Source organism: Daucus carota, chromosome 6 (genome assembly GCF_001625215.2).
Source record: "Daucus carota subsp. sativus chromosome 6, DH1 v3.0, whole genome shotgun sequence".
Lineage (NCBI taxonomy): Eukaryota > Viridiplantae > Streptophyta > Magnoliopsida > Apiales > Apiaceae > Daucus > Daucus carota.
Genome location: NC_030386.2, coordinates 40,592,412 through 40,617,830, shown reverse-complemented (window position 1 = coordinate 40,617,830; position 25,419 = coordinate 40,592,412). Strand labels below are relative to the sequence as shown.

Genomic DNA, 25,419 nt, shown 5'->3' with positions numbered 1-25,419 from the left:
ACAAGAGCTGCTTAGCCTGTTATTGTATTCTTTAAAGTTCAAACGTCTTGTTCGTGTAGTAATAACAAGGATTTGTGCCCCCCCTCGAGGTGTCATTTATTTGTAGTATATATTGATATGATGAAAACAGTAGCCTTTGGGGTTGCACTCTAGCTAGGTACTGGGTTATGTTATGCGAGAAGCTGTTAGACTGTTGGATTGTGTGTATCATATGAACAAGAGCTGCTTAGCCTGTTATTGTATTCTTTAAAGTTCAAACGTCTTGTTCGTGTAGTAATAACAAGGATTTGTGCCCCCCCTCGAGGTGTCATTTATTTGTAGTATATATTGATATGATGATATCTCGCTACGTTATATGCATGCATCTATGCTTTATGTGATTTTAGCAGCCGGCGTCATGAAAGAGCGGAGATTCAATGATTTAAAACTTGGAGAAAAGGAAGCAAGAAAGTGAGGGGAGCATAGCAAATTGTCATCGCCGAATACAGTAGTTGGGTTCACACAAAAGAAAAGGGACCATGTTTTGTTATCAGCGTCTGTCAAAGCATGCCACGGATAATAACAATAGTAATTATAGTAGTAATAGCACAAACGATTTGTTATCAGTATCTGTCAAAAGCAGACTACTAATAGTAATGGTATGTAAAGGCTCTCAATAGGCTGGAAAGGAGAAAAGATGACTTATTAGAGGAGAAGCTTGGAATATATGCTCAGAGTATTGTGGAAATGACAATGTGAAGCGAACAGTTTGGCATGTTTTAATTGATAATACACAAACAAAGCTAGCGGCTGCTTTCTTCTTCATACTGCTGTGTGTTTATTTTAGCCAGCCTTTTGCAATTAAGCCCTACTCTTTACTTTTATTCTTAAGCTCCTTTTACTCCCCACTCCCCAGGTGCAAATTTTCAATTAAGTGGTGCAAGTCAATTCCGGCCATGCCTAATGCCATACAAGAAACAAAAGACATTCATATTAAATCAAACGGTTTTTCTATGGTGTGCCCATGGGCACACAATAAGCACAAAATTTGATATCTTTTCCTTGTTTTGATTGGCTTACACCCATTTAATAATGATGGCCCCCCTGCATTCACACCAACCACACCAATCAAAACACACCAAATTTATGAGTTTCCGTGCTTAGCATGTGCCCATGGGCACACACTAGACAAACCCTAAATCAAAAAACAAAGTTATGTTAGAACGGGATCTTAAAGCCCGAAAATTGGAAAATAAAGAATACTATTTTAAATAAATAAAGTTCTAAAAGATTCTTCTAGACTCTTTTACAAATTAAAGAGCTCAACCCTCTTCTTTTAAGAGCTCTAAACTAATTTTTATTGATAAAAGTTCATTCTTTTCAATTTATTCAAAGTCCACGGAATAGGCATTCATACTATCTTGGTAGAAGTTTATTTATATTAGATATAAAGTTGTGTGCGAGTTGGGAAAAGTAAAGAGAAAAATGAAAAATTGATAATTCTCTACTTTCTCCAAACTTTTTTGAAGTGAGAAGAATTTTTCTTCTAAAGAATATATAAGATATTTCTTTCTGAATTTTTAGATTAGTTTTCCATTTCATCCCCTAAACATCATTCAAGAACAAGTTCAAGAAATTATTTCTTCTTCTTTCTTTTCTTTTCTATCACAAATAAACTCTCAAACATAGTGCAAGAGTAGGCTTTAACACAAATTTTATTTTACTTTTATAATATATAATAAAATAATGATGATTTATATTATCAAAAAATTGTTTACGGCATTAGTATTTAGGAAAATTACTCAAAATACTATCCTTTTAGAAGTATTTTGAAAAATACAATTGCTTTGAAATTTATTTTCAAAATTACTAATTTTTAAGTTTTATTTTGGAAAATATGATATACAATTTTTGTAATTGAAAATGTAATTATGATTTCATTTTTGAAAAATTGATTTATAGAAGTGGGATATTTTGAGAACACCTGCCGCCAAATTGAATAAAGAATATGAATCTGTTGTTAATTAATGAAAATGATTTGAATATGAAGATGACTTCTTCTTTTTTTGACGAATATATGAAGATGATTTGTTTGCTAAATTCGCTACTTGAAGGTCACGTTACCCTCGTATTTTGAAGGTCACGCTTCCCTCGTATTCGAACAAAAATGAAAATGTGGGAAGTGATGGTGTTAACAGAGATGAGGTGATCCGCTAGGCTATCGATGTTGTTGCGGAGACTTAGGTTCGACTTTGACTCAGAACAGATACTAATTTGTAAGCTTGTATTGTCGAAAAAAATATTTGGAAGAAAGCAAATTACACTACACCGTGTGTGAATGTATGCCGTTTTAGAGCAGATGATAACATAATCTAACAAGCAATGCAAGATTTGGGTTGAAAATGATTTAGTATCTGAATTTACGTAATCATATATGATTTTAACTATTAAAATTTTAAAGTTGTATTTCGTGATTGGTTTTGGATGATTGGTTGCAGTTAAAAAATATATTTTTGAATTTTGTTAAATAATTGATATTTTTGAAATACTTTTTTCAATAAAATAACTACTATATATAATACGGCAAATATATTTTAATATTATTTGTATGTTTGGGATTAGCTGTCCAAAAATAATGTTGGAAACAGACAGAAAAGAGGAGACGTAGAAAAAGAAGAGGAAATGGAAAATGGCTATAAATAAGGCCACTCAATATAAATTTCTACCTCCTATATGCACCTCCCTGTCTTTTACAGAGAGAATAGCACCACCACCTCCCCATATTCTGATATTCTCCCTCCAACGTGCTGCACCTGCAGTCCTGCACTCCCACCAATCTCTTCTAAGCTCTGATGGTACTCTCTCTCCCCCTCTCTCTCTCTCTCTATATATATATATATATATTAATCATATTAATATGCTCTAACTAATAATATGTATATATATGATCGGACGATGGTATCTTGGTTGATTGGTATGCTTTGATTTGTGTACATATATCCATCGTGCTAGTATATGATTGACTCTATGATCGATAGTGTTTGTCAAGAGTATCTATTCTTGTTGGTCTAATCAATTGAGGACTATATCATATTATTCATTTCTTTCACGTACCACCAATATAATATTCTCTCCGTTTCAATTTACATGTTCACTTTCAAAAAAAATTTGTTTCAAATTACTTGTCCACTTCAACTTCCAATGCAAAATCATATTTCCAAAGTCAATTCTACTCCACATATATCTTATTTATACTATTTCCTAGATAAATCTCACTCCACATATTTTGATCATTTAATGCAATTAATTCTTGAACAACCACGTTTCTTAAACTATGTGATTTTTTTAAGTGGACATCTAATTTGAAACGGAGGGAGTAATATTTTTGGACGACTCGATTACCTAGAGATATTGACAAATTTCATGTTTTAGTACATATTCAGTCATAAATTATATCCACCGGGCATACAATATTTTTTCAATCATGAAGAATAGCGAGCCTGTAATAACAATATTTATGTCAAAAGCCTAGTTTTATAGAGTATGTTGTAGTAGTGTGCAATTTGTTAGTGCTACAGTGTTAACCAAAATATTAGTAATTCAGTTGAGGATACAAAGCTAGTTGGGTCAATCGGCAGTATTACATATATATATATTGCAATTGCAGGAAAGGGAAGAGGTGGAGGACACAGGAGATATAGGTGGAGAGAAGGAAGCTGTACTATCAGCACCTTTATCTCTAGATGACGAACAAGATACAAATAATAACAAGTACAGAGCTCCGAATCTTGTTAAGCGTATTCTCAGTCTCTTCACCAATATCCGTCCGGGTTCCGATCTCACCCGTTTACAGGCCAGTCCCAGTCCCTCCCAATTGTATACATTAATTATATTCAAGTATATATCTATGATCTATCTATTAACAGTTGATTTATGATATATGTTGAATTCAAATCAGCTTCCGCCACTTTTCAATATTCCAAAGTCGCAACTGCAGTGTTATGGAGAATTAGTTTACAGCAACAACAATCATCTGCTGAGCAAGTGTGGCGCCAGCAGCATTAGTGCATTAGAAAGGTTTGTTTGTGTTGTGGCCTGGAGCATCTCTGCTGTTCGCCCTCTTGCTTTCGGTGTCACCCCCTATAACCCCATTCTTGGCGAGACTCATCACGTCTCCACTGCCAATCTCAATGTCCTCTTGGAACAGGTATATATTCTTATGACTAATTACTTCAAGGAGATCGATGAGACTTCATTCAGACTTGTTTGTTTCATTCTTTCTAGGTTTCTCATCATCCGCCCGTCTCAGCTCTTCACGCAACAGACCAAATGCAAAATATTGAAACTATATGGTGTCACTATGTCATTCCTACATTTCATGGTATTAATTTCCGCTCTAATCACTCAATTTGGTAACATAAGTACATAACATGTGTTTCTAGTATTTACGGGTGTTGCCCTCTCTATCATAATTTTAACAAATAATGACCCAAATGTCACTTCCAGTAAAAATGACTCTAAATATCACTTCAAAACGCAACTTTAAGTTGTGTTTATACAAAACAGCACATCATGTAGTGTTTTGGGCAATTTTTTTTAAATTAAAAACTCAACTTAAACTCTTGAAGTGGTGTTTTGGGTTTAAAACAGTACTGTAAGCAGGGATGACAATTTTACCTGACCCGCTGGATACCCGATCCGTTCGAAATCGATTGGATCTACCCGAACCTGATTTTTTTGGATTTGGGTTTGGATCTTATTTTATTTTTTTGAGTTATGATATTTGGGGCTTTTTAATTTAAAATTTTGATATTGTCTCGGTATTTATTATTAGATTCACTAGTGTGGTTGATTTGATTATAATCGAAAATGTCAGGTACTTGCATAGAAGGCAAGGTGCTCGGAAGCAAAGTGCTAAAGCTCCTAAACCACAGTGAAACTTATGTAATGAACTCTCCCAATCTTGTGATGAGATTATTTCCTGTGCAAGGGGTTGAGTGCCTCGGCAATGTTATGATTCGGTGTGAAGAAACTGGTCTTGAAGCAAACTTAATGTATAAGGGCAGCGCTGTTTTTGGTCGTCGATCATCTACTCACAGGGCTATTCAGGGAAGAATCTACAAGTCATCATCCACGAAGACTCTGTACGAAATTGCAGGCCACTGGGACAAGTACTTTTTTACAACCACGTGCCTGTTTGCTAGCCATTCTAGTTTTTTGGGGAATGAATTTCAAGTCCATTGTATTTATATATGCAGGACGGTCACAGCTAAAGATCCTATGAGTGGTAAGCTCCGAATTATATACAACGCGAAGGAAGCCATTGGTGGACTAAAGACACCTGTAGTTAGGAATCCCAAGGTAATGAATGGATGAATCATCTTGTAAATAATGCCTCTGCAAATGTATGTTTATTGACTAGTCCTAGATAAAATAAAAATAGTCCTACTCCTATAGGGATTGTGGGCAAGTGAATCAGCAGTGGTGTGGGGTGAGGTTAACAAGGGAATACTGAGCAAGAGCTGGGATAAGGCAAGAGAGGCTAAATGTTTGATAGAGGAAAAGGAGAGGGAACTTGTCAAACTCAGAGCCTCGTCGGCCAAGCCCTGGCGCCCCAAGCATTTCAATCTTTCCTACTCCAACGAGACTGGCAGCTGGGACTGCTCACCAATCCAGAGGTGGGTCCCCCCGGCCCCCATTGCTGTACCCCCTTAATTTCATGCTCTACCTACACGTATTTATGCATGTCAGACTGTCAGTTCTACTCGATGCCACTGCTTGACTAGTGAAAAAACCCAGTGTCACTTGCAGCTCCCTGTACGAATTCAATGCTTTACCAAATTCATTGATTGTAGGAGTCATTCATAGCTACTCAACCAACACATGAGATTGCTTTGTTAGAGTACTTTGGTTGTTTAACAAGGATCGTCGTGTCATTTTAGATGAAAAAAGCTGCTTAAATTACATGAAAGACCTTCATCTATAAAGAAATTTTTTTCTTGAGAATTTATCAAAAATATCACTTTTTCTAACTTTTTTTGTGATTGCTTGTGAAAAAAATTGCAAAATTATTAATTTTTTTTAAAAAATATTTGCAAAAATACGATCTGCAACTAAATGAAACCAGGTATAACTTTTGTTAATTGGTCCGCAGGGGTTGCAAATATAGTTGCATCTGGTTGCAAGTATGATTGCATGTGGTTGCAACGAGTTGCATACAGTATTTTTTGCAAATATTTTCAAAAGTATGGTATTTTTGCAAAATATTTAAAAAAGATGTAGTATTTTTGCAAAAACAATTTTGGACTTAGATATTTATGGGAAAAAAATCTCTTTTTTCTTTTGATATTGTATTTCTGTAAAATTTATTACTTAAGATGAAGTCTTCTAAGAAAAACGAATTCTCATTTATAAATCTGAAGACGAGTTTAAAAAAACTGAGTCAAATAGAAGATATTATATTTTGATACAATTTATTAACATTAGTTATTAAAATCTTGTAACAAAAAAAGAAAAGAAAAAATTAATTCTCACTTATTAATCAAATATTGGGTTTGAAAAATCGAGCCAAAGGTAACGCGGACTGCACCAACACGACTACCCCCTCTGCGGTGCATGCTTGGTAAGTTTCCTTACGCAACTTCAAACTTATAAATAAGGATTTAAATTATTCGTATTATTTATATAATAATATCTAAATTAGTGCTAGAACTGATAAGTTGAATATCTAAGCCTCTTTCTCGGCAACTTATTTTGAATTTGAAATTTGACTTCATAAATTATATAAGATCATTTAGAAAAAATAGTTACTTTATTTCATATTCCTAATTTTTCCAACTAAGAAGTTATAAATATCAATAAATTTATCTGAGAGGATAAATTAATAATTATTTTTAACTTACAAATAATTTATCTACCAATATAATTGACCTTTTTAAGTTAAGTCAAATAATCTATAATTTCATTTTCATTATATTTTGATATTTGAAAGAAACTATCTTTTTAAATTTTATTCTATCTTTCTTACAAGTAACTTATTATATGTAACTAATAAATAATTTTTTTTATATGACCTCAAGTGGTATATAATTCAATATTCGTCTCATTTTCTATAGAGACATTAAAAAAACCGTTCTCTTATTCTCTTGTCTAAACAAGACGTCACAATCTAAAGGCCTCAACAATAATATTTCTCTGTTTGTTTAAACTAAAAATCGGGCTTGTTTTTAGTTTTAAACTGAAAAATATATCTTTGTACAATAAATCACAAGTCGACTTAAAGTCAGTTTGAGATACTTTTTTCAGTAACTTATATTTTTTTGATTTTTTTTATAAAAACTATTCCACAAGTTATAAATTACACATAAATCCTTTTATTTTAATTATTGTATTTTTAATAATTAATAAATCAAAATTATTCAAAATAAATAAATTCTGACGTCATGTTTAAGTCCTAAGTAGTGAGCCAAACGGGATAGTTTGGACTTTGGAGAGTATGTGCACTTTGGCCCGAGCTAACGTTTAACCGTTTTAATTATGGGTTAATTATCAAACTTATCACTGAAGTGGATAAATGATATCAACTTCATCACTGATGGGTCTCAAATGGCTCACTAAACTCGCTTAATGATTTTAAACTCATCACTCCCGTTAAAAAAGTAACGGAAGTTTAGACGGAATGACAAATTCGCAGTAGGGTTTGACACGTGGGATGCACATAATTTAAATCTATAAATATAAAAAATCATTTTAGAATTGGAATGGGTGATTTGCTATTTCATTATCCGTAAATGACGGCTAGCTAGGTAAGTTTATTGCTAAAGAGATTGTTAGTACTCGAGTTAGCTTAGTTTACTGGACTCTTAAGTTTGCGACCATAATAAGAAAAAGACTGTGATGGTGTCTGGGAACGAAAAAAAAAAAAGCACTTCTTTTTTAAAAAGTTGCTTCTCTTTTCTTAACCTGTGTAAAACGCCAGAAGTATTTATAAGAAACTGAGAATGTTATAGGTGAAAAGCCAAAAACTCTTAGAAGTTGAGAATGCTAGATTTTGTTTCAAGACTTCTACTTTTTTTCCAAACACCTTAACCGAAAGTCCTAACTTACCTCTCACTTCTAATCTCATTCTTTACTTTAAGTAAAAAACACTTTTTTTAAGTTGAACTAAACTGCCTATATGTGAAAAAAGCCATGAAAGTGGACAAAGTCTACATACAGTACATGAGAAATCACGTTTAGAATTTGGCATTTTCATGGTCCAAGGCTAGAATAAAATGTGGTGAGGCAAGTTAAGAGTTTGTGATTTGGATGAGCAGGCCGAGCTTGGATATGTCCGTGTCGGCTGTAGCCTTGTGCCTAGTTTCCTTTGAGATTTATTTGGCCTCATGGTTTGGGTTTAAAGTTTAAACCCTTGATGATGTTCATGTAACGGAATCAAATCACCAGATGCATCGAATTATTTAAAAAAAATGTGATGGAAGGATTAGGTTATAAGTTGGTGATATTTTTAGAAGAATGGATGTGTAGAAAAGTGAGGGGAGAAGAAACGGAGGGAGGGAGCTGAAAATAAAAGAGATAAAGGTATAAGGTGATGAAAAATGATTGTGAAGTATGTATTTCGTGATGAGCAAGTGCAAGCGATGCAAATCAGGCCAGCCATGCATATACTAGTGAAAAGGATTACGGAACTAGTAGCGATGATCCTGATCTTGGTGTGAAGAATCTGATTCAGCACGAGTGAATGATCTTTCTGTAATAGATTCCAGGATGGGTTTCCAACTAGTATTTTGTTTATGATTATTAATATCAACATCTCCGAGCGCCTCATTAATCCTTGGTGGCACATACCTGTCCGCGTAACGATTTCTAATTTCAAGTTTGCTCTGCTTCTTCTTCTTCTTCTTCTTCTTCTTCTTGTCAATCCTGCTGGGCTTGTGTGCAGCCGCTGCAAGAGTGAGGCGTTTGGATATAGTAGCCAAGTCGATAGGTGACATCTCTGTGTTAAAAAGGGAATGAGGCAACAAGAAGTAAATGCTTCCCTTCTGAAGCTGGGTGGCAGAGTCCAGGGGCTTGGGCTTGGAGTTGAGAAGAGTCGCCAGCTGGGCCTGCGCAAACACGAAATGCTGCTGCTTGTCACCTCCTGTGACTTGGGCTACTGTCATCGCATCTTCAAACTCCTCCGTCCAACCATTTAAATGCACGAGCCTTATTTTCATCACCTCCTCCTCCTCCTCCTCCTCCTCCGCCAGCTTGGATGACATACAACTCCCCATTCCATTCACATGCGCTCTGTATTCAAATCAAATGTCCATCATCACAACTCAGCACTCTTGATCATTTTATCACTGCAATTCTTGACAATGATGGTTTCTTATATACATTTAATAAAAAAAACAAAACAAAATCATAATTCGTCGGCCGGCCGGGCGTTGGAAAACATGAGAAAGCATTAAAGTTTTCACCATTTTGTGTGGCGACAAGACATGTTATCTTTCGACGCCAATTTCATTCTTCTCTTGCTCATACACCACGACTCGTAGTATATTATTATTCTAACTTGCAATTAACGTGTATCAAACCAATTCAGCCGGCGCACCCATTTCATCTATTCATATTCTACCAACCAAATTTATTCACTTGTGCCCCCATTTCAGTTTCAATACCAGCAACTTCACTTTATTTTCAGAATGACTCACTTTTTTCTATATATTATATGGCCAAATATTTATATTTTTGAAATTAAACATTTATTTATTAAGAATACTTCATGCTAAACACCCTAGAATATATATGTGTATATTCTCTCCTAAAAATAGATGCTTATTTTGGATATTAAAAGGAGGAACTAAGCAGGAACAATATTGGATAATAATGGAAGAATAAAAAGTTAAAATATTTAATTTTCAAGAGAAACAATTTAAAGGAAAAATAACAAATTTACAAACATTTTTTTGGTATATATTGTTAAATTCCTTTCCCGCCGACTAAAACCAATTTTAGAGTCCAAATAGATTATGAGTAGTGATAAAAGTGGGAGCAAGTGGCAACCCAAGTAGTAAGTAGAGCGTATAATATGATGATTGATCATAAATTGAAACGAATGGTGGCGTCTGGTAAATGAAATGAATTATCATAGATGTGTAAACAGGAGAAAGATGATCAACACCGTGTTTATTTATAGGTTGCTCTTGACACACTGGAATTGTTAAATTGTGCTACGCCTAATTTTAGTATTCACACGTAGATTAAGACCAGATGGAAGCCATCTGAAAGTAAAATTTTACCTTGGGTACTACTGTACTGGTGTATAGTCTCTACAACTCTCTGCAGGTGTGGTCGTGTGGATTTAATATGCGTTGTCATCAACTCTACAGCTCTCTCATGTGTTTGTACTAATTGACTACCAGAAATACCCTTGCATACTCACATTTGGCATCTAAATTACCCAGTCGCTTGGCAATTGGCATCAAATGGTTGTAAGATAATAGTCTGCCGCCGGCATCTGCAACTTTAAAATATGGAACCTCATGGAGTTCTTTTCGGCAATGGCCCTCTTCCGCAGTTGAATCAGTCAAAAAATTAGCTGAATTCTTCCTCCTGTCTTTGGTATCTGCATGGGCCATCAATTGCTTGCCCAGGTGTTGGGGGGTTACTTATACCCGATCACCTTTTTACTCCTGTGATCAGGCCTCCCTCCACCACCCGGCATACGTATTAAAACAATCTACTCAATACAGCCAGGAGGAGTTGATAATCTTGAATCTAAATCAATCCCTCATTTTTACATTAAGATTAAGAAACTATACTTCAAAAATCAAATTCATTACGTGTTGACGTCACCACTGTGACCTCACATAACCAATCTATATTGTACTGAATATAAATGCCACTGCACAAAATTTCTGTACCAGAAACTCAAGTATATAGAGAAAAAGATGCTGATTACTAACTTATCCCTGATCCCCAAGTCAGAAAAACCTGACACCGTATATACCTTCTGCTTTAGTCCTTTTGCAAAATTTACAACAATGTAAGCTACATGAGTAACTAAGATGAATCGGCTAAAAACAAAACCGATCCCCACCTAAATATCATCATCCTCACGTATATGTTGTGTAGTTGGAGAAAAGAAGCACCATTTTGTCTAGAGTTTCTGGTAAGAACTTTCGTGCAAACAGGTAACAGGGCCGTTTCTCTCCATTCCACAGGCAAGGTCTGATCTGGATTTCTTTCTGCAAAAACAAAATGTAAATATTTAGACTTCGATAAAATTGGTTTATGCCACGGCTACTAAGTAAAGTATTTACCCTTTCATCACTTGTCACGTGAACATTTTCGGTAAGAGACTGCAAGATCACACAAGTGTCATTTAAAATCATATTTTAAAAAGACGATTTCACAGAATCCAGTAGTGCATGTCTATTTGGTTGGTGGGTTCAATGATGCACAAACAAGACCCTTACAGTAATATTTTTTACGAGTTCCATGCTGACATCTGCAGCTTTGTACGACTTCGGATGCCACTTCCCTTCAGACCAATCGACATGTGTGACTGACCAATTCGCTATGCCAAGTGGATTAAGCATCTGAAGAAAAAGAGAGATAGTCATTTAACACGAGATGGCATACAGAGAACTGCAGGGGCTTATAATGGGAGTAGATATTTTATATTCTCACATGGAAAAAAGTGGGCAGATAGTGTTCATCAGGATAGCAATTCTTGTTCCCTTCCATACCTGGCTGTAAAACAGAAAATATAACATCAGTGATATGTGGCAGCAATTAAAGTTCAGAATATAAAAATGCAACACAATTTTTGTTTATTTTTTGCTAAATGAATGCAAGACAATTAAATTACAAGATGTAATAATGAAGACTTATAAAGAGGGGATCAAAGGAAAGAACATAAAAGGCGAGCAGCGTAATTCAAGTTAGTCATTTTTACAGGCAAATAAATCCTAAAAAGTAGTGCATGTGCTTAAGACTAGCATTTACTTCAACATTCCCATCAGAAAACAGCCTAAGAAAGTGGATGTTTGACCAAAACCAGGAAAAGTTAGTCGTACCATCAAAAAATAGCTGACAATAACTTGCACAAAAGCAGTCCTTTGTGAATTATCGCTGTTCAAACTTCAAAACACCATAACCAAACTACCTCACAAACTAAGATCTGACCCAGGATACTTATTCAAGAGCTAACAAAATACACATGGAGCTGAGTTGTATAAACTCGATTAAATCTATTAATTTTCTCTGTTCAACACTTCTCCCAGACAATTGCTTAGAAACTAAGTGGTTCATCAGATTAAGATTGGATCCGATAGATAATATTGTAAAGCCACTACAGAATACCTTACATCCTCTTCCTTTACCCGGGCTTGGGACCGGTGCCATAACTCTGACACTGGTAGAGTTTTGCTAAACCAATATTTGTAGAACCTAATAAAATATACATTGCACAAGTTCTGATCAAAAATATCCTATAACAAGAGATAATTTTTCATTCGAAATTTTCTAGCAACAGACGTGGGGATCTTCCCAGCAGAGTGCAAACAGTCATGCATAATACTGTTATGACTGTTACGATAAAAAACGAGATTCAATCTTATAATGCAAAGCACACACAAAACAATATATTTGACGTGGAAAACCCACGTCCCAACTTGTATTATTAATCAAAACCATTATCAATAATACAATCAACCAAACTTGGATACTCAAGCCTACTACTCAAGTATCTGAAATACCTAACTGCAATTGGAATCCTATTCTGAAATCTTCAACTCAAATCAGAATCCAATTCCAACTGGGTTAATACCCAACAATCCTCTTCTAACTTTGTGACCAAAACATATCTTTTATAATAATTGTTTAAACATACAATTATTATCCTTATATATTTTGGATCACCAAAGTCCATGTTACCATTGTATTGGGCTGATCCCTAACAATGACTCTCGGGTCTATTGACGTGGTATCATGGAGGATTGGTTTTTACCATTCATAAAGGGCCAACAGCGCATGTTACTGCTTGCTTGCCTTCCATTTCGACGTAATCTTTTAATATATACTCAGACGGATATATAAATTACGCATGAGTAAATTCAAAAAAACATTATGATAAATTATTATATATAGTTTTGTCTTTTAGATAGTCTTCATAATCGTATGTTTCCTTCCTGTTTTCAGATCCAGAACAAGCCGTAACAGCTTATACCAAACTACAGTATCTATACGTCAAAAAAACATAACAGAAAATTTGACTGCAAAAAAATATATGAAGATTTCAAGATTTCAACTTATGATTTATGTTATTACAGTAATACACTACTGTACATGCAAAAGGACAAACACTCACAAGCATAGGGTTCAAAAGGGGGTGGGGGAAATGGAGAACCCGCTCCGAATGGGGCAGACCTGCCCCGTTAATACGGGGAAATGGGAATGGGGGTATTGATGAGGAGTAATTTTCCGCCCCACCGATATCTAGGCAAGTATGGTATATGCCTAATCCCCGCAGGGACTCCCCGCCCGCCCCGTGTGTGTGTGTATAATATTATTTATTATAATATATTTTATTATATCTAATATTAAAATTATTTTACATGGTTATATTGTTATCCGAATTTGACATGCATGTATTTATTTATTTTTTGGCTAAAGGACATGTACGTATTTCTAGTATACATGTATTGTATATTTTTATTAAATTTCAAGAAAAAAGTCACTATCCTTTTAAGCAACTATTAAAAATGTAATATTATATATAGGCGCGGGGCATGGCGATTTAGCAACTATTACACAAGTAGCCAACGCAAACTATGTAGATGTATATACAGTTGATGACAAATTATGCTCAAATAACTTTACATATATATTATATAGAACTTCAATTCATTATAAAAGAAACACAAAGATGCTAAGAATACAAAGCACCTTGCAGAAATCTCTGAACAGTGTATAATATAGACTATCCGCAGTAATGATTAGAGCATGCTGGCGCTTCATTGTAAACCACTGTAGAATAAAAATGGGAAAACATATAAATACTATAGAAGTCTATTTAAGAAAAATTAGCACCTGCTATAAAATCGACTAAAATCCACCCTATCATCCAAATTTCACTTCCATATAATAACAGAGAACACATTATTTTTGAGTCAGCAAGTAATGATTACATGGATGACAATTCAAAATACGAAAAAACAGAAAACTAAGTCCTAGTAATGAAAGCTTGTGTATAACTCAGCCATTGCTATTGCAAAATGAAACATAAACACACGCTATCATTTGAACATTGACACAGATGGTTAAAGACAGGAAAGGGATCGTACTATATACCTGGGCACCTTTGTGAAAGTCTTTCTTTTCGACTTCAGGTAACATACGTTCTGAATACCTGCCACTCCCATGTGGACCAGGATCCCTAAACCTGGAAATTAAAAGAAGGTGCATTGCAAACATCATGATGCCATAACAAAAATTGATTACAATTACTCTTTCCATTTAGTAGTACTATCAAAGATCAAATTACATTGAGTGGTTAGAAAAGCGCACAAGTTAGCAACAATTCCAGAAAAATATCTCTTTAAACAAACTCTGAGTGAAAAAGAAAATAGATCCACGATCACTCTCTTACTTGTCAATGTAGCTGACATTTGTGTAGATCAAATAGTTGTGCACATAGTCGAAATCATGCAATGGCACACAGCTGCAAAATAAGAATATCCAACAGACTTAATAATATAACAAATAGGTATATAAGAATATACAACAAACTTAATACTAACACAAATCATCATACTTCAGCATAATATTTAAACATAAGAGTAAACTATCCAAACCTGTCAGAAAGTAACACAAAATGCTGGTTATCTGGGTCTTTAAGTGCATTTGCTAAAAGTCGTCGTTCTGCATCAATCATTGATATACCACCCCAAACTACCTGCACAGAAAATTAGCATAGCAACTGATTATATTCCTTAAATACAATTTCACAAGATTTTTAACACTTTATATGACACCAAAAGGACACAACAATAAGTCCATAAGGAATATAACAAAATGGACAGGAAGTTTTTGTATGATGTACATTGATAATTGAACAAGTACTGATTATCCACATTCCCCAAAGTTGTCCTGTATATATGCACCATGAGCCAGTGGCAGGATATTTGAGGCTCTAGGCCGTGTTCTCCATACTTTGATTTTATCTTTTCTAAAGAGAACATGATTGGATGTTCTTGTACAGGTGTGAGTAAGTCTCTGAACAATTGCATATCATTATGAGGGTAAGATACGAAACATATAACAAAAACAAAACATTGTGTTTCATATGTGACATGTACTAAAATTAGGATGCAAATCAAATAATGCATGCAACCCAGAGAATAACATGCCGCAGCAATTAAATATCAGAAAGAGCCAATAAGTAAACAGAATGCATAGCTACATGCTGTTGGTTAACTAAGACAAGCCTTTAGGTTAACTGTGAGGGTTTAGCACACTGGGAGAACAAAGATTAACAACTTGCTAGCAAATAATAAGCGGCCATATAGAAAGCGAAACTAAGATGTTCTCTCATCTTGGTGTTTTCTCAAAAAAAATTAAGAAAAATATAGGAATACGGAAGGAAACCATAACATTCAGCCAAAATTGTTTGATGTAGGTGATTTAGAGTCATTATAGAAGTCAACATATCTCAATTATCAAGCATCTTCGAACGTTGAAAGAATAACTTATCTGGAAACTGATAAAGAGACCAGCGGGCATTTTATAATAAAAAAACAATATAAAGTATACAATAATATAAATTTAAAAGTAATACACAGGGACTACAAACCTTTTCACTGCGGATCTCTCGATCAAGAAAGAAACGACTAGTATGTACTGGCTTTTCCTTTGATGCATGAACATAGACAGAGAATCTATCTTCATGCCCCTGCCATATTTTTTTTAAAGCACATAATTGTCAGTATCAGCTATAAAATTAGTTGAAAAATTAGAGAATGCATTACCTCATAAGTAATGTATTAGATAATGAGTATTAGTATTAGATAGTTTGCCAAGTATGGTTTCTCCCCCTCCCCCGCTCCCAAACATCGAACTATAAATATAATAGAAAATAAAAATTAAGATACAGGGTCTGTATACTGTCTTGAAGGTCTGAATTTCTGAGTATTTGATGTCTCGACATGGATACAGCTGAATTTGTAGGAAAATTTACATATATGAATGGCATATTTAAAGATAATGGTAGAGAAATACTGAAAGCAGTGTATAATATAAAATATAATTCAAAAACGAAAGCATGCTTAAACCAAATCCCTTCTGAGAAAAAGCTGCTTAAACCAAATCCCTTTTGAAAAAAACTGTAAGTATATGCTCAATTTTGAATTGGTAGAGATAAAAACAAGCACCTCCTGTTGCAAATTAAGCAGCAAGTATCTTGCCAAGGTCAATCATGTCACTTAGCGACCATCAACAGAAGAGCGGTGTCTTTAGTTTAAATTTTGATAAATTAAATTCTGGATAGGTTATCCTCGTAATGTATATGAAAACATCTCAAGTCTCTTAATACTATTTTCTATTACTTAAGATTCTTACTTCCTCTCTTAACATCTATTTGAAATCAGGATCACAAGATTACAACTTCAACGGTTTCAAGGCACATCAGGTTCCACCCAAAAATGAATACTGAATGATCTCCTATTCTACAACTTCACACCTTCATTTCTATAAGCTTCTCCATGTATCCACCCTACATTTTTTATTTTGATCTTTTACAGGGAAGACTTCCCAACTTCCATTTTGTACTATCTTTCAACAGAAGAGTTTTTTTTATTTTTCATTATATCAACAACATATTTAAACCATGTATTCTTAAGCAATAAAGCAGATATATGTATGAGAAGTAATAGCATCTGAAAGTCATGTATTGGAAGAAAATCACCTGAAAGAACTTGTCCCACAACTTCTCAAAAGGCAATGCACCGGGGATTAAGAACATAAAAGCAATTTTGGGGGGTTTTGATATTGCTGGTGGTGTATTAAGAATATCTCTAATTACAACACGAGAAGCAACCTCTTCATCTGTAAGGTCTCTTGCAGGAGCAGGTGGTAACCAGTCTGTCAAGGCTTTGCAACTGGCAGATGAGAATACATAACATGCAGCCGTATTGCGTGGAGGGTAGACATAGGCACAAACTAGGAACAAGCTGACCAAGAAAATGAAGAGAAAAACCCAAGTTGGCTTCTTGAAATGAGCACGGTGGCGAGGCGCAGACATCATGTGGAGGTATTTGATGCCTAGACGCCACGCGTGAGCTGTGTTGATCTAAGATGTATGCATTAGCATTTGAAAATAATTCAGAAGTGAATCAGAAAATGAAGCACAAGTCCAAATGTTTGAGAATGAGTGATCTGATTGGGAATATAAATTAACAAGGGTGAGAAATAGACAAGATTTGTAAATACAAATCAGAAATTGGAATAAGAAATTCAAATATCCAATTCCAAAATCAAGTTGACACAGCAATGCTAGTCAAAGTTGAAAACATATACTAACAAATACTCCAAGATAAAAACACAATTACTCTACTGTACTACACAACAGAACAGAAGAAGACTGAGCAGAAGAAGATTGCTTACATCATATACAACGGAAGGAAGGATAAATGTGGAGCTGCCAAATCTATTAGAGTAGTAGCCGGTAAGTAATAAGTATGCTCCAGATCTGACGATGCAACTTCACCCAGAGATGGAGATGGAGATGGACATAGGCGGGGTTATGTTTTTTTCCTTTAAACTGTTCAATTCTACTCTGTTCCGGTAGGATAATTTATTACAGAAACGTGTGCAAATAATAAACAATCGGGAGGAAATTTTATAAATAAAATACGTACGTTCAGTTAAATTGGAGTGTCGGAATATTTCTTAGTTCGGACTTCGGTCATAAAAAGATTTTTCATTATCCAATTATATATATAATTTATTATTGATAAATAATTTTATTATAATATAAATTAATCATTTACATCTTCTAATTTTTTTAGTACAGATTATTTAACACACATTTCCACAGCCGTCGGTCAAGGGTCTACGAAGTTTTAATTTGATGGTAATGGAGTTGTGTGTTAGATAATAACTCCACGCCAATCAGTTGTTATGGGCCAAAACTTTTTGATGAATATGATCATTATTCTGTTTATAAAAGTATATTGTAATCATAACAATTATTTTATTTTTTGACTATAATAATTATGTTGCCTAACGCTTTTTGCAAATATTGTAAGAAACAAATTATATTCAAAATAAATAAATTATATTTTATCCGATTTGAACTCTAATATTTCAATATTTCGCGTACTCTATAAATTTTGGATGATATAATATAATATTACTATTATTTAGTTAGTCAACCTTTCGTCTTAAAACTCATTTATATATTTCTATCAAATTTGTTAATATTTCTATATAATATTGAATCACGTATCGATCGAATCAAAAATTATTTCAAATATTAAATTATGAAAAATCTTAAATATTATTTTAATTTATGTTATCCGTATCTAAAAATTTAAGAGTAGAAACACGTTAGTCGTTACCATAATTTTTTTGGAAAAGCGCTAAGATGCTACTATTAAGTTGGATGTTCAACATGAACTTTAAATCAGATTTTAAAGAAAAGGAATAGAATAGAAATAAAGTTATACGTTTAGCATTTTGGATTGAAATAATGATATTTGAGCGTATAGATTTAAATATAATATTTGCAACATTATTTTCAAAAATGCGATATAAAAATCGTTTCTCATATGGATGTTTTCTTTCTTTCCGAGTATTTTTAGGACATAATACTTTGAACATTATTTCTCAAAAAATGTAATATAGGGACTTTTTCTCCTATTTATTTTAGAAAATTTATCAAAAATACCATGTCTTTTAAAAATATTTATGAAATTATTTTTACAACTATCTTTTTCATGATGGGCAACCTAAAGTGAGTATTTTTCGAAAAACTTGAGTAATTTTAGTTGCATTGTATGTTTATTTTAGTTGTATACCGTTGTAGCACTGTAAATTTGAAAAAAAATAAATTAAAATATAAGATTTTCATAATTTTCAAATAAAATCAAAATATTTTATCAGAAAACAGAAAAATGAATATTTATTCTAAAATATCTCTTTATTATATTGGATAACTTCTTTTCATTCACTCTGTGTATCGAGTACTCCAAGTAGTTTTCTAAATGACGGGAACGTAGTTAGTAGTACCAATCCACCAACTCGAATTCGAGAATTAGGGGATGGAGATGGCACTCTTCCACTCCGAGATGAACCCATAACCATCCCTAGTGCATGGTTGATATCGGGAATTTGGGGTTTGATTTTTTGATGTGTATATAAAATAATAACAAGAAAGCGCAACGAGTTTGGAACTTGGAACAAAATCTTGGTTGGAATAAAATCAAAATCAAATAAAACATATAGAGATCCGATAAGATTCATGGGCAGGGAAAATAGTAGTAGTCCTAGTAATATTGGAAACTGAATCAGCATTAACTAATTAACTAAATCTTATAATGGACGTAGCGGCGGGCATGGGATAGACAGAGTGGAATATCTAGTGGGCCGGAGGAGCAGCAATCATTCATCTGCATTTGTTAATTACAACACCTCCGGCCTTCCAATCAGAATCCATTACCATCAAACCCAATTTCCTTATATTCAAGTACAAGTAATGCTCGTAGTACAATTTCACGTACTGCCATGATTTTTTTCTTTTATTTAGTGCTTCTTATTACATTTTCCATTATTATCTCCAACTGCATTCGTGTGCCATTATTTTATCCTTCATCAAAAGGTCTTTCTAGTGTGTGCCCGTGGGCACACATTATACACTAGTGGTATCTAATTGGTTGACTTGTGTAAATGCAGGGGTCATCTTTATCTATGATTAGATGATAATAAAAATACACCAAACTTAGAGGTCACACACTAGAAAAACCGTTCATCAAAATGCTCTGTTATACATATTAACATCATACCTGCAATGAAAAGTGCACACAATTACTAATACTCTCACTCTCTTATGTGGACTTGGTTATCACTTGTAGAATTTTTTTGGAGTATACATACTTCTTATGTATATCCCGTTGGTGTTGGTCGTTTTTGCATAGGAGTAGTTGGAAAGTTTTATGCGTGTACTTTCAAATTCATTAATGCAAGTGTGAATAACAGCTTCACGGTGTCACACTCAGGGGTCGTTTGGTTGGGGGTAGTTAAGAAAGGGAAAGGGAAACACGAAATCTGTTTCCCTTAATTGGTGTTTGTTTTGTAAAATGTATCATTCCCTTTCCCTATTTTTAGTTTTAGGTTTACCCAAAATCCTCCATATCCCATACCCCACCCCCCACCCCCCACCAGGTATTTCTTTTCCCTTTGATTATGTTTTTTTCATTTTCATTTATAATTTATTTCAGAATTCATTAAAATTATAACTAATATGTAAAATATATTAAAAAAACAAAAAAGAATTAATTTAGTATTTATATATTAAATATAATTTTGATATAATTTATAAGTCAAGGTATTTAAAACATTAATGACATTTTTAAATAATAAATTGTATAAAAATATGAAAAATATAAATAAACTATATTATTATAAACATAAATATATTTGAGTCTTTTGATATTATTTAATCTCTGAAAAATCAAATATAAAAATAATCATATAATTTTTAATTTCATTTCCGGATAGAACCAAACAGGTAGATTCAGCACCATTCTTTTCTTTTCTCTTCGTTTCCCTATCTAAATTCCTTTCCGTTTCCATCAGTCAAACCAAACGGCCCCTTACATTATGTGCATGCTAAACTTATTTGGCAAGACCCTTTCTTTCTAGAAGGGGTACTTTACTTTTTAAAAACTTTCGGGTACACTTTGAATATATACTATATAGGCAAGTGGAATGCCTACTTAGAATTTATCATTTTGAGAATGTTTTAAGAGGAACCATTTTTCATAGTACTTTTCAATATTAGAATATTTTACTTCATTTTCTTCATACCTATTTCTTCTCTTTCATATTAAATTTCTCAATATTACTGAATTTTTAATTTAATATTATGATAACGTGAGAACATATGAATATAACCTCTTAATTTAACTGGATATTAATTAAGGAATCAATTATTGGTGATGTATCTCAATATAAAAAATTTCTAACACATATCACATGTATGAGATCTAAATTTTCAAATCATATACTACTCCCTCCGTCCCACAATACATAATTTGAGGTGCAAATAAAACATACTTCTATATATTATTTTTCAATTTTTTTTTCTGAATAAAAATATGGATGTTATATTTTTATTCAGAAAAAAAAATTGAAAAATAATGTATAAAAGTATGTTTTATTTGCACATCAAATTACGTGTGCAAAAAATCAAAATGACATGTATTTTGGGACGGAAGGAGTAATATATTTGTGTATTAAGAATCTCCTAATCAAAACATCATATAACATTTGGTCAATTGATGAATTTTCAACCATAACACAACGAAAATCACAAGTACATGATGATAAGATTGTGAAATCTATGAAATACGAAATAAATTATACGAATGTATATCAAAAATATTTTTTTGTTTTAATAAAATGTATAAAACTTATAAAGAGTTGTAGACATGTGAAGTAAAATTGATATTTTAAATTAAAATTTTATTAACATATCAATCATCATGACAAATAGATTACTATTCTTTCTGTTTTTTTTTAATTTAACGTTTTGATTTTTGACAAATAAAATATTTTGATCAGGTGAAAAAATTATTTTTATATAATTTTTTTCCAAATAAAAATACATAACCAAAACTTCAGTTTACGAGAAAATAATCGAAAACACAACTTTTACTATATCGTCAACTCTTTACTACCAAAGAAGCAATAAGCAAGACATTTATTAATTTAAACCAATATTATTATTGTAGTACCAATAAGCACATGTTGTGTGATACACAGAGAGGGTGTTTGTTTCCAGCTTAAAAATCAGGCTTATGATTTATAAATTAAAAGCATAAAAAGTATTTATTTGTACAGTTTGGATAAAAAATAAAAAAAATACTTGTAAAAAACAAAGTTAGGAATGCTATTTTTTGTTTCAATGCTTCTTCTTATTTTCCAAACACTTCTTTAATCACCTATAAATCTTAATGGCTCCATATAGTCTATGTCTGTGTTCTTCATACTTAAATATAAATATTACTCTCCTAATATTGTCATATATTAATAAATTATTGAAAGGAATAATATTCCTAGTATTTATTTCTTAATACAGGAAGGTTACCTAAATACGAGAGAATGATTACACATGTATCCCGATTTTTCTTGGTGCTGAAACTTTTATTTCATTACGCAGAAATACCAATCGCGTCTTCTTTTAAGATAGATCAACTTGTTAACTTGTATATGACAAAACCACTAATCCATGACCGGTGAGTTTCCGGAGAGTTTGTGTTGTAAAGTTTTTAATTAATTAAGTTTTTATCTTCAGTAAGCTACGTGACGATATCTTTTTTCTCTCGTTTTGAGAGTCGACTCCCGTATTAGGGTTTCAGCCGTAACTTCTCCGCCTCCCAGATCTTCATCTTCTCATCAATTAACCTCTTCGTTCTCTCATCCCCTCTATTATTTTACTAGTTTTTCAATAAAACCAAGATCTAATCTTGTTTGAGTACCTTGTTATCAAGGTTGTGTGCCCATTGTTTTGGGATGTCAGTGTGTGCCCATCTTTTTGGGATGTCAGTTTGTTATGTTTTCGTATTTTTATGTGTCTTGATGTGTCGTTCAATTATCAATCTGAAAAGGATTTATACGGTATTTTGGGAGATCGGTAAGACTCGCATCGATTTCGGAACGATGGTGGATACCGCAAGAGCTCACCTTTCACAACAAATAATTGTTCATGTTTTGGGGACGTTTGGTGCTCCAGGATCAGTTGATTTGACTGATAGTTCTGAACATTGGGCTACAGATGATGCTTACGTGAAGGTCAATTGCGAGACTACTAGTTTCATAACTGATGTAGGTTGGATTGCTCGAGATATCGTTGTAACACTTTTTAGATCAAAGAATATGAATATTCTATTTGTTAAGCGATCTGAAAACAAAACGACTATTTGTTTAGTTCGTTTTTTGTTTCACAATCAGATTGTAGTTGACAGTTCGGGGGTTTGTCCCGGCTGGGTTTACGATTCATATTAATAAATCCTTTGTTTGTCAAAAAAAAAAAATTAAGTTTTTATCTTCCAAAAGTAAAACGCAAAAGACGTGGTCTGCAGCTAAAATTTTACCCTTTAAAAACTCATCACATGAAGATTGCTGCTGTGAAGTTTCACCTCGGCTTTCATATCGCTCACCCAAAGTGTATTCTTCAAATTAAATAATAATTTAGAAGTGTTTATGTAAGCTTCAAGTGATTTATAACTAATCGATTTTAAATGAAATAATTTTTATTATAATTTGTCCTTTAAGATTCAAAATTTCGTTTTAAAAAGATATGGATAGAATGTATATTTTTGAGTATTTTATGTTCAATTTATCATATTAATTCATTTAAAATTTTAACAGTTTATTTCAATTGACCAGATATATAATAAATTTTCACATTTAATATAAATACTAAGCTATGTTCAATTTATCATAATATTCATTTAAAATTTTAACAATTTATTTCAATTGACCAGATATATATACTAATATTTCACATTTAATATAGGTACTGGGCTCTACCGCTCTAGTGCCCGTGTATGAATTATGAATTAAAAGTACTAGTTTATGAATAAATAAAACTTGTTAACTCCATTTACGAACATACTTTTTTCTTTCTTTTCTAAAATCAAGTTGAATAAGCATCCAACACTGATGTTGCTTCGTACAGACCTATTTCTTATGCCATCAAATTAATCATGATGGATATAGGATGTTAATATAATTCATTCACGGTAACAAAAATGAAGATATTATTTGATATATAGTTGAAATTATATAATCATAAAAGATATTTATGTATAAAATTTAACTATTGAACAAAATTTATACATCAATATCCTATAATAAATAGAAATAGATTTTGTAAAAAATCATGCCTTATAAAATATATTTATATGTAAATACAACAATATAAATACAGATCATTTGATCTCACTATATTCATAATAATAAAAAATATTTATATATGCTATTTGAATATGAAAAATAATTCATATTTTCAATGATCTAATCAATTTGTAGAAGGTGTTGTTATGTCCCTTATTCTTTGTGTGTTGTCAACAAAATATGGGTAGTTTGTAAAAATAAAAAACAAGAAGTTTTGTAATTAGAATGTAACTTTTATTCTTTTTATATTTAAAACCAAACAAAACAAGATTTTGTAAGTAGAATATTTTTTTTTGAAACTAATTAGTAGAATATTATTTTTATTCTAAAATTCATAGCTATCCCATTTCTCTATGCTCATCAATAATTTTTTTTTATTTTCACTCATTAGAAAATCTTGACTCTAATAGCTTATAAATCAATGTATAAATTATTAGTAACATAATTCATAAAGTAAAATAAATAATAATATAATATATTATATATTATTACGAATATATATTATAATCCAAACATGATATGAATTATTGAAATAAATTCAAATATTTAAAAGGTATTCGTGCATGTCATGGGTTACAAAATAGTATAAATTAATAAAAAGAATATGTAATTAAATACTAAACATAGTCTTGCATTTGAAGGTAAGAATCATGGGGAAATTTTTAATTAAGCAGAAAACACCGGTAATTAGACTCTTTTATGTAGTTTAATGATCAAAGCTTAAACTTATTTATTTTATATCTATAATAATTCATATAAAATGATTGCAACTTCCTTTTTAAAAAAAAAAATTAATAATGAATACTATAAATAACTTGGAAAGTACCGTATACGAATATACATACTAGGGGCAATAACACGGACCGTTATCTAACTAAGTTTCCATTTTGTAGCCCTCATCTCTCTTACCATACCATACGCCGTTGGTTTTTAATTTGTCTTTTTTGTGCATGACAGATTTTTATCTGGCGTGAAAGATCTAAATACCTAATTTTAATTTTTGATGATCTATTGGGTGAAAATGATTCGATATAAAAATTGTATAGTTTTTATTGGGTCAGAAAAGTGATGATAAAACATTATTATCTGACCTTAATGACCAAAAATATAAAACTAAATAATATTAAATAGAAATAGATAACATACATCTATACTATATATAAATGAATAATAATGATAAGAGAACAATATAAAACTAAATAATTTATTTTAGAAAGAGATAAAAAATAACATAGAATACAATATAATTTGATGTTTGCAAGAGTAATTTTTTTT

The 25,419-nt window shown here is 32.4% G+C and overlaps 2 protein-coding genes across 8 annotated transcripts; one reads left to right on the top strand and one right to left on the bottom strand.

Annotated features, from left to right (window-relative positions):
- The first annotated feature begins 2,637 nt into the window (after nucleotides 1-2,637).
- On the top strand, nucleotides 2,638-5,961 carry LOC108225581 (oxysterol-binding protein-related protein 4C). 2 transcript variants are annotated; one of them, XM_017400484.2, is made up of 7 exons: nucleotides 2,638-2,834; nucleotides 3,647-3,832; nucleotides 3,938-4,186; nucleotides 4,264-4,360; nucleotides 4,856-5,150; nucleotides 5,238-5,340; nucleotides 5,423-5,498. In XM_017400484.2, the coding sequence occupies exons 1-7, from the start codon at nucleotides 2,832-2,834 to the stop codon at nucleotides 5,492-5,494; spliced, it is 1,005 nt and encodes a 334-aa protein (XP_017255973.1). In that variant the 5' UTR covers nucleotides 2,638-2,831; the 3' UTR covers nucleotides 5,495-5,498. The 2 variants fall into 2 exon arrangements, with proteins under 2 accessions (XP_017255973.1, XP_017255972.1); XM_017400483.2 differs by having other exon boundaries at nucleotides 2,643-2,834; nucleotides 5,437-5,961.
- Nucleotides 5,962-10,734: 4,773 nt separating this feature from the next.
- On the bottom strand, nucleotides 10,735-17,832 carry LOC108224314 (glycosyltransferase BC10). 6 transcript variants are annotated; one of them, XM_017398869.2, is made up of 11 exons: nucleotides 17,629-17,832; nucleotides 16,931-17,195; nucleotides 15,821-15,919; nucleotides 14,823-14,923; nucleotides 14,618-14,689; nucleotides 14,320-14,410; nucleotides 13,915-13,995; nucleotides 11,656-11,718; nucleotides 11,442-11,564; nucleotides 11,286-11,324; nucleotides 10,735-11,210 (listed from the first exon to the last, which is right to left on the bottom strand). In XM_017398869.2, the coding sequence occupies exons 1-11, from the start codon at nucleotides 17,631-17,633 to the stop codon at nucleotides 11,079-11,081; spliced, it is 1,071 nt and encodes a 356-aa protein (XP_017254358.1). In that variant the 5' UTR covers nucleotides 17,634-17,832; the 3' UTR covers nucleotides 10,735-11,078. The 6 variants fall into 6 exon arrangements, with proteins under 6 accessions (XP_017254358.1, XP_017254356.1, XP_017254355.1 ...); XM_017398867.2 differs by having other exon boundaries at nucleotides 16,931-17,314; nucleotides 17,629-17,823; XM_017398866.2 differs by having other exon boundaries at nucleotides 16,931-17,400; nucleotides 17,629-17,822.
- Nucleotides 17,833-25,419: the final 7,587 nt, after the last annotated feature.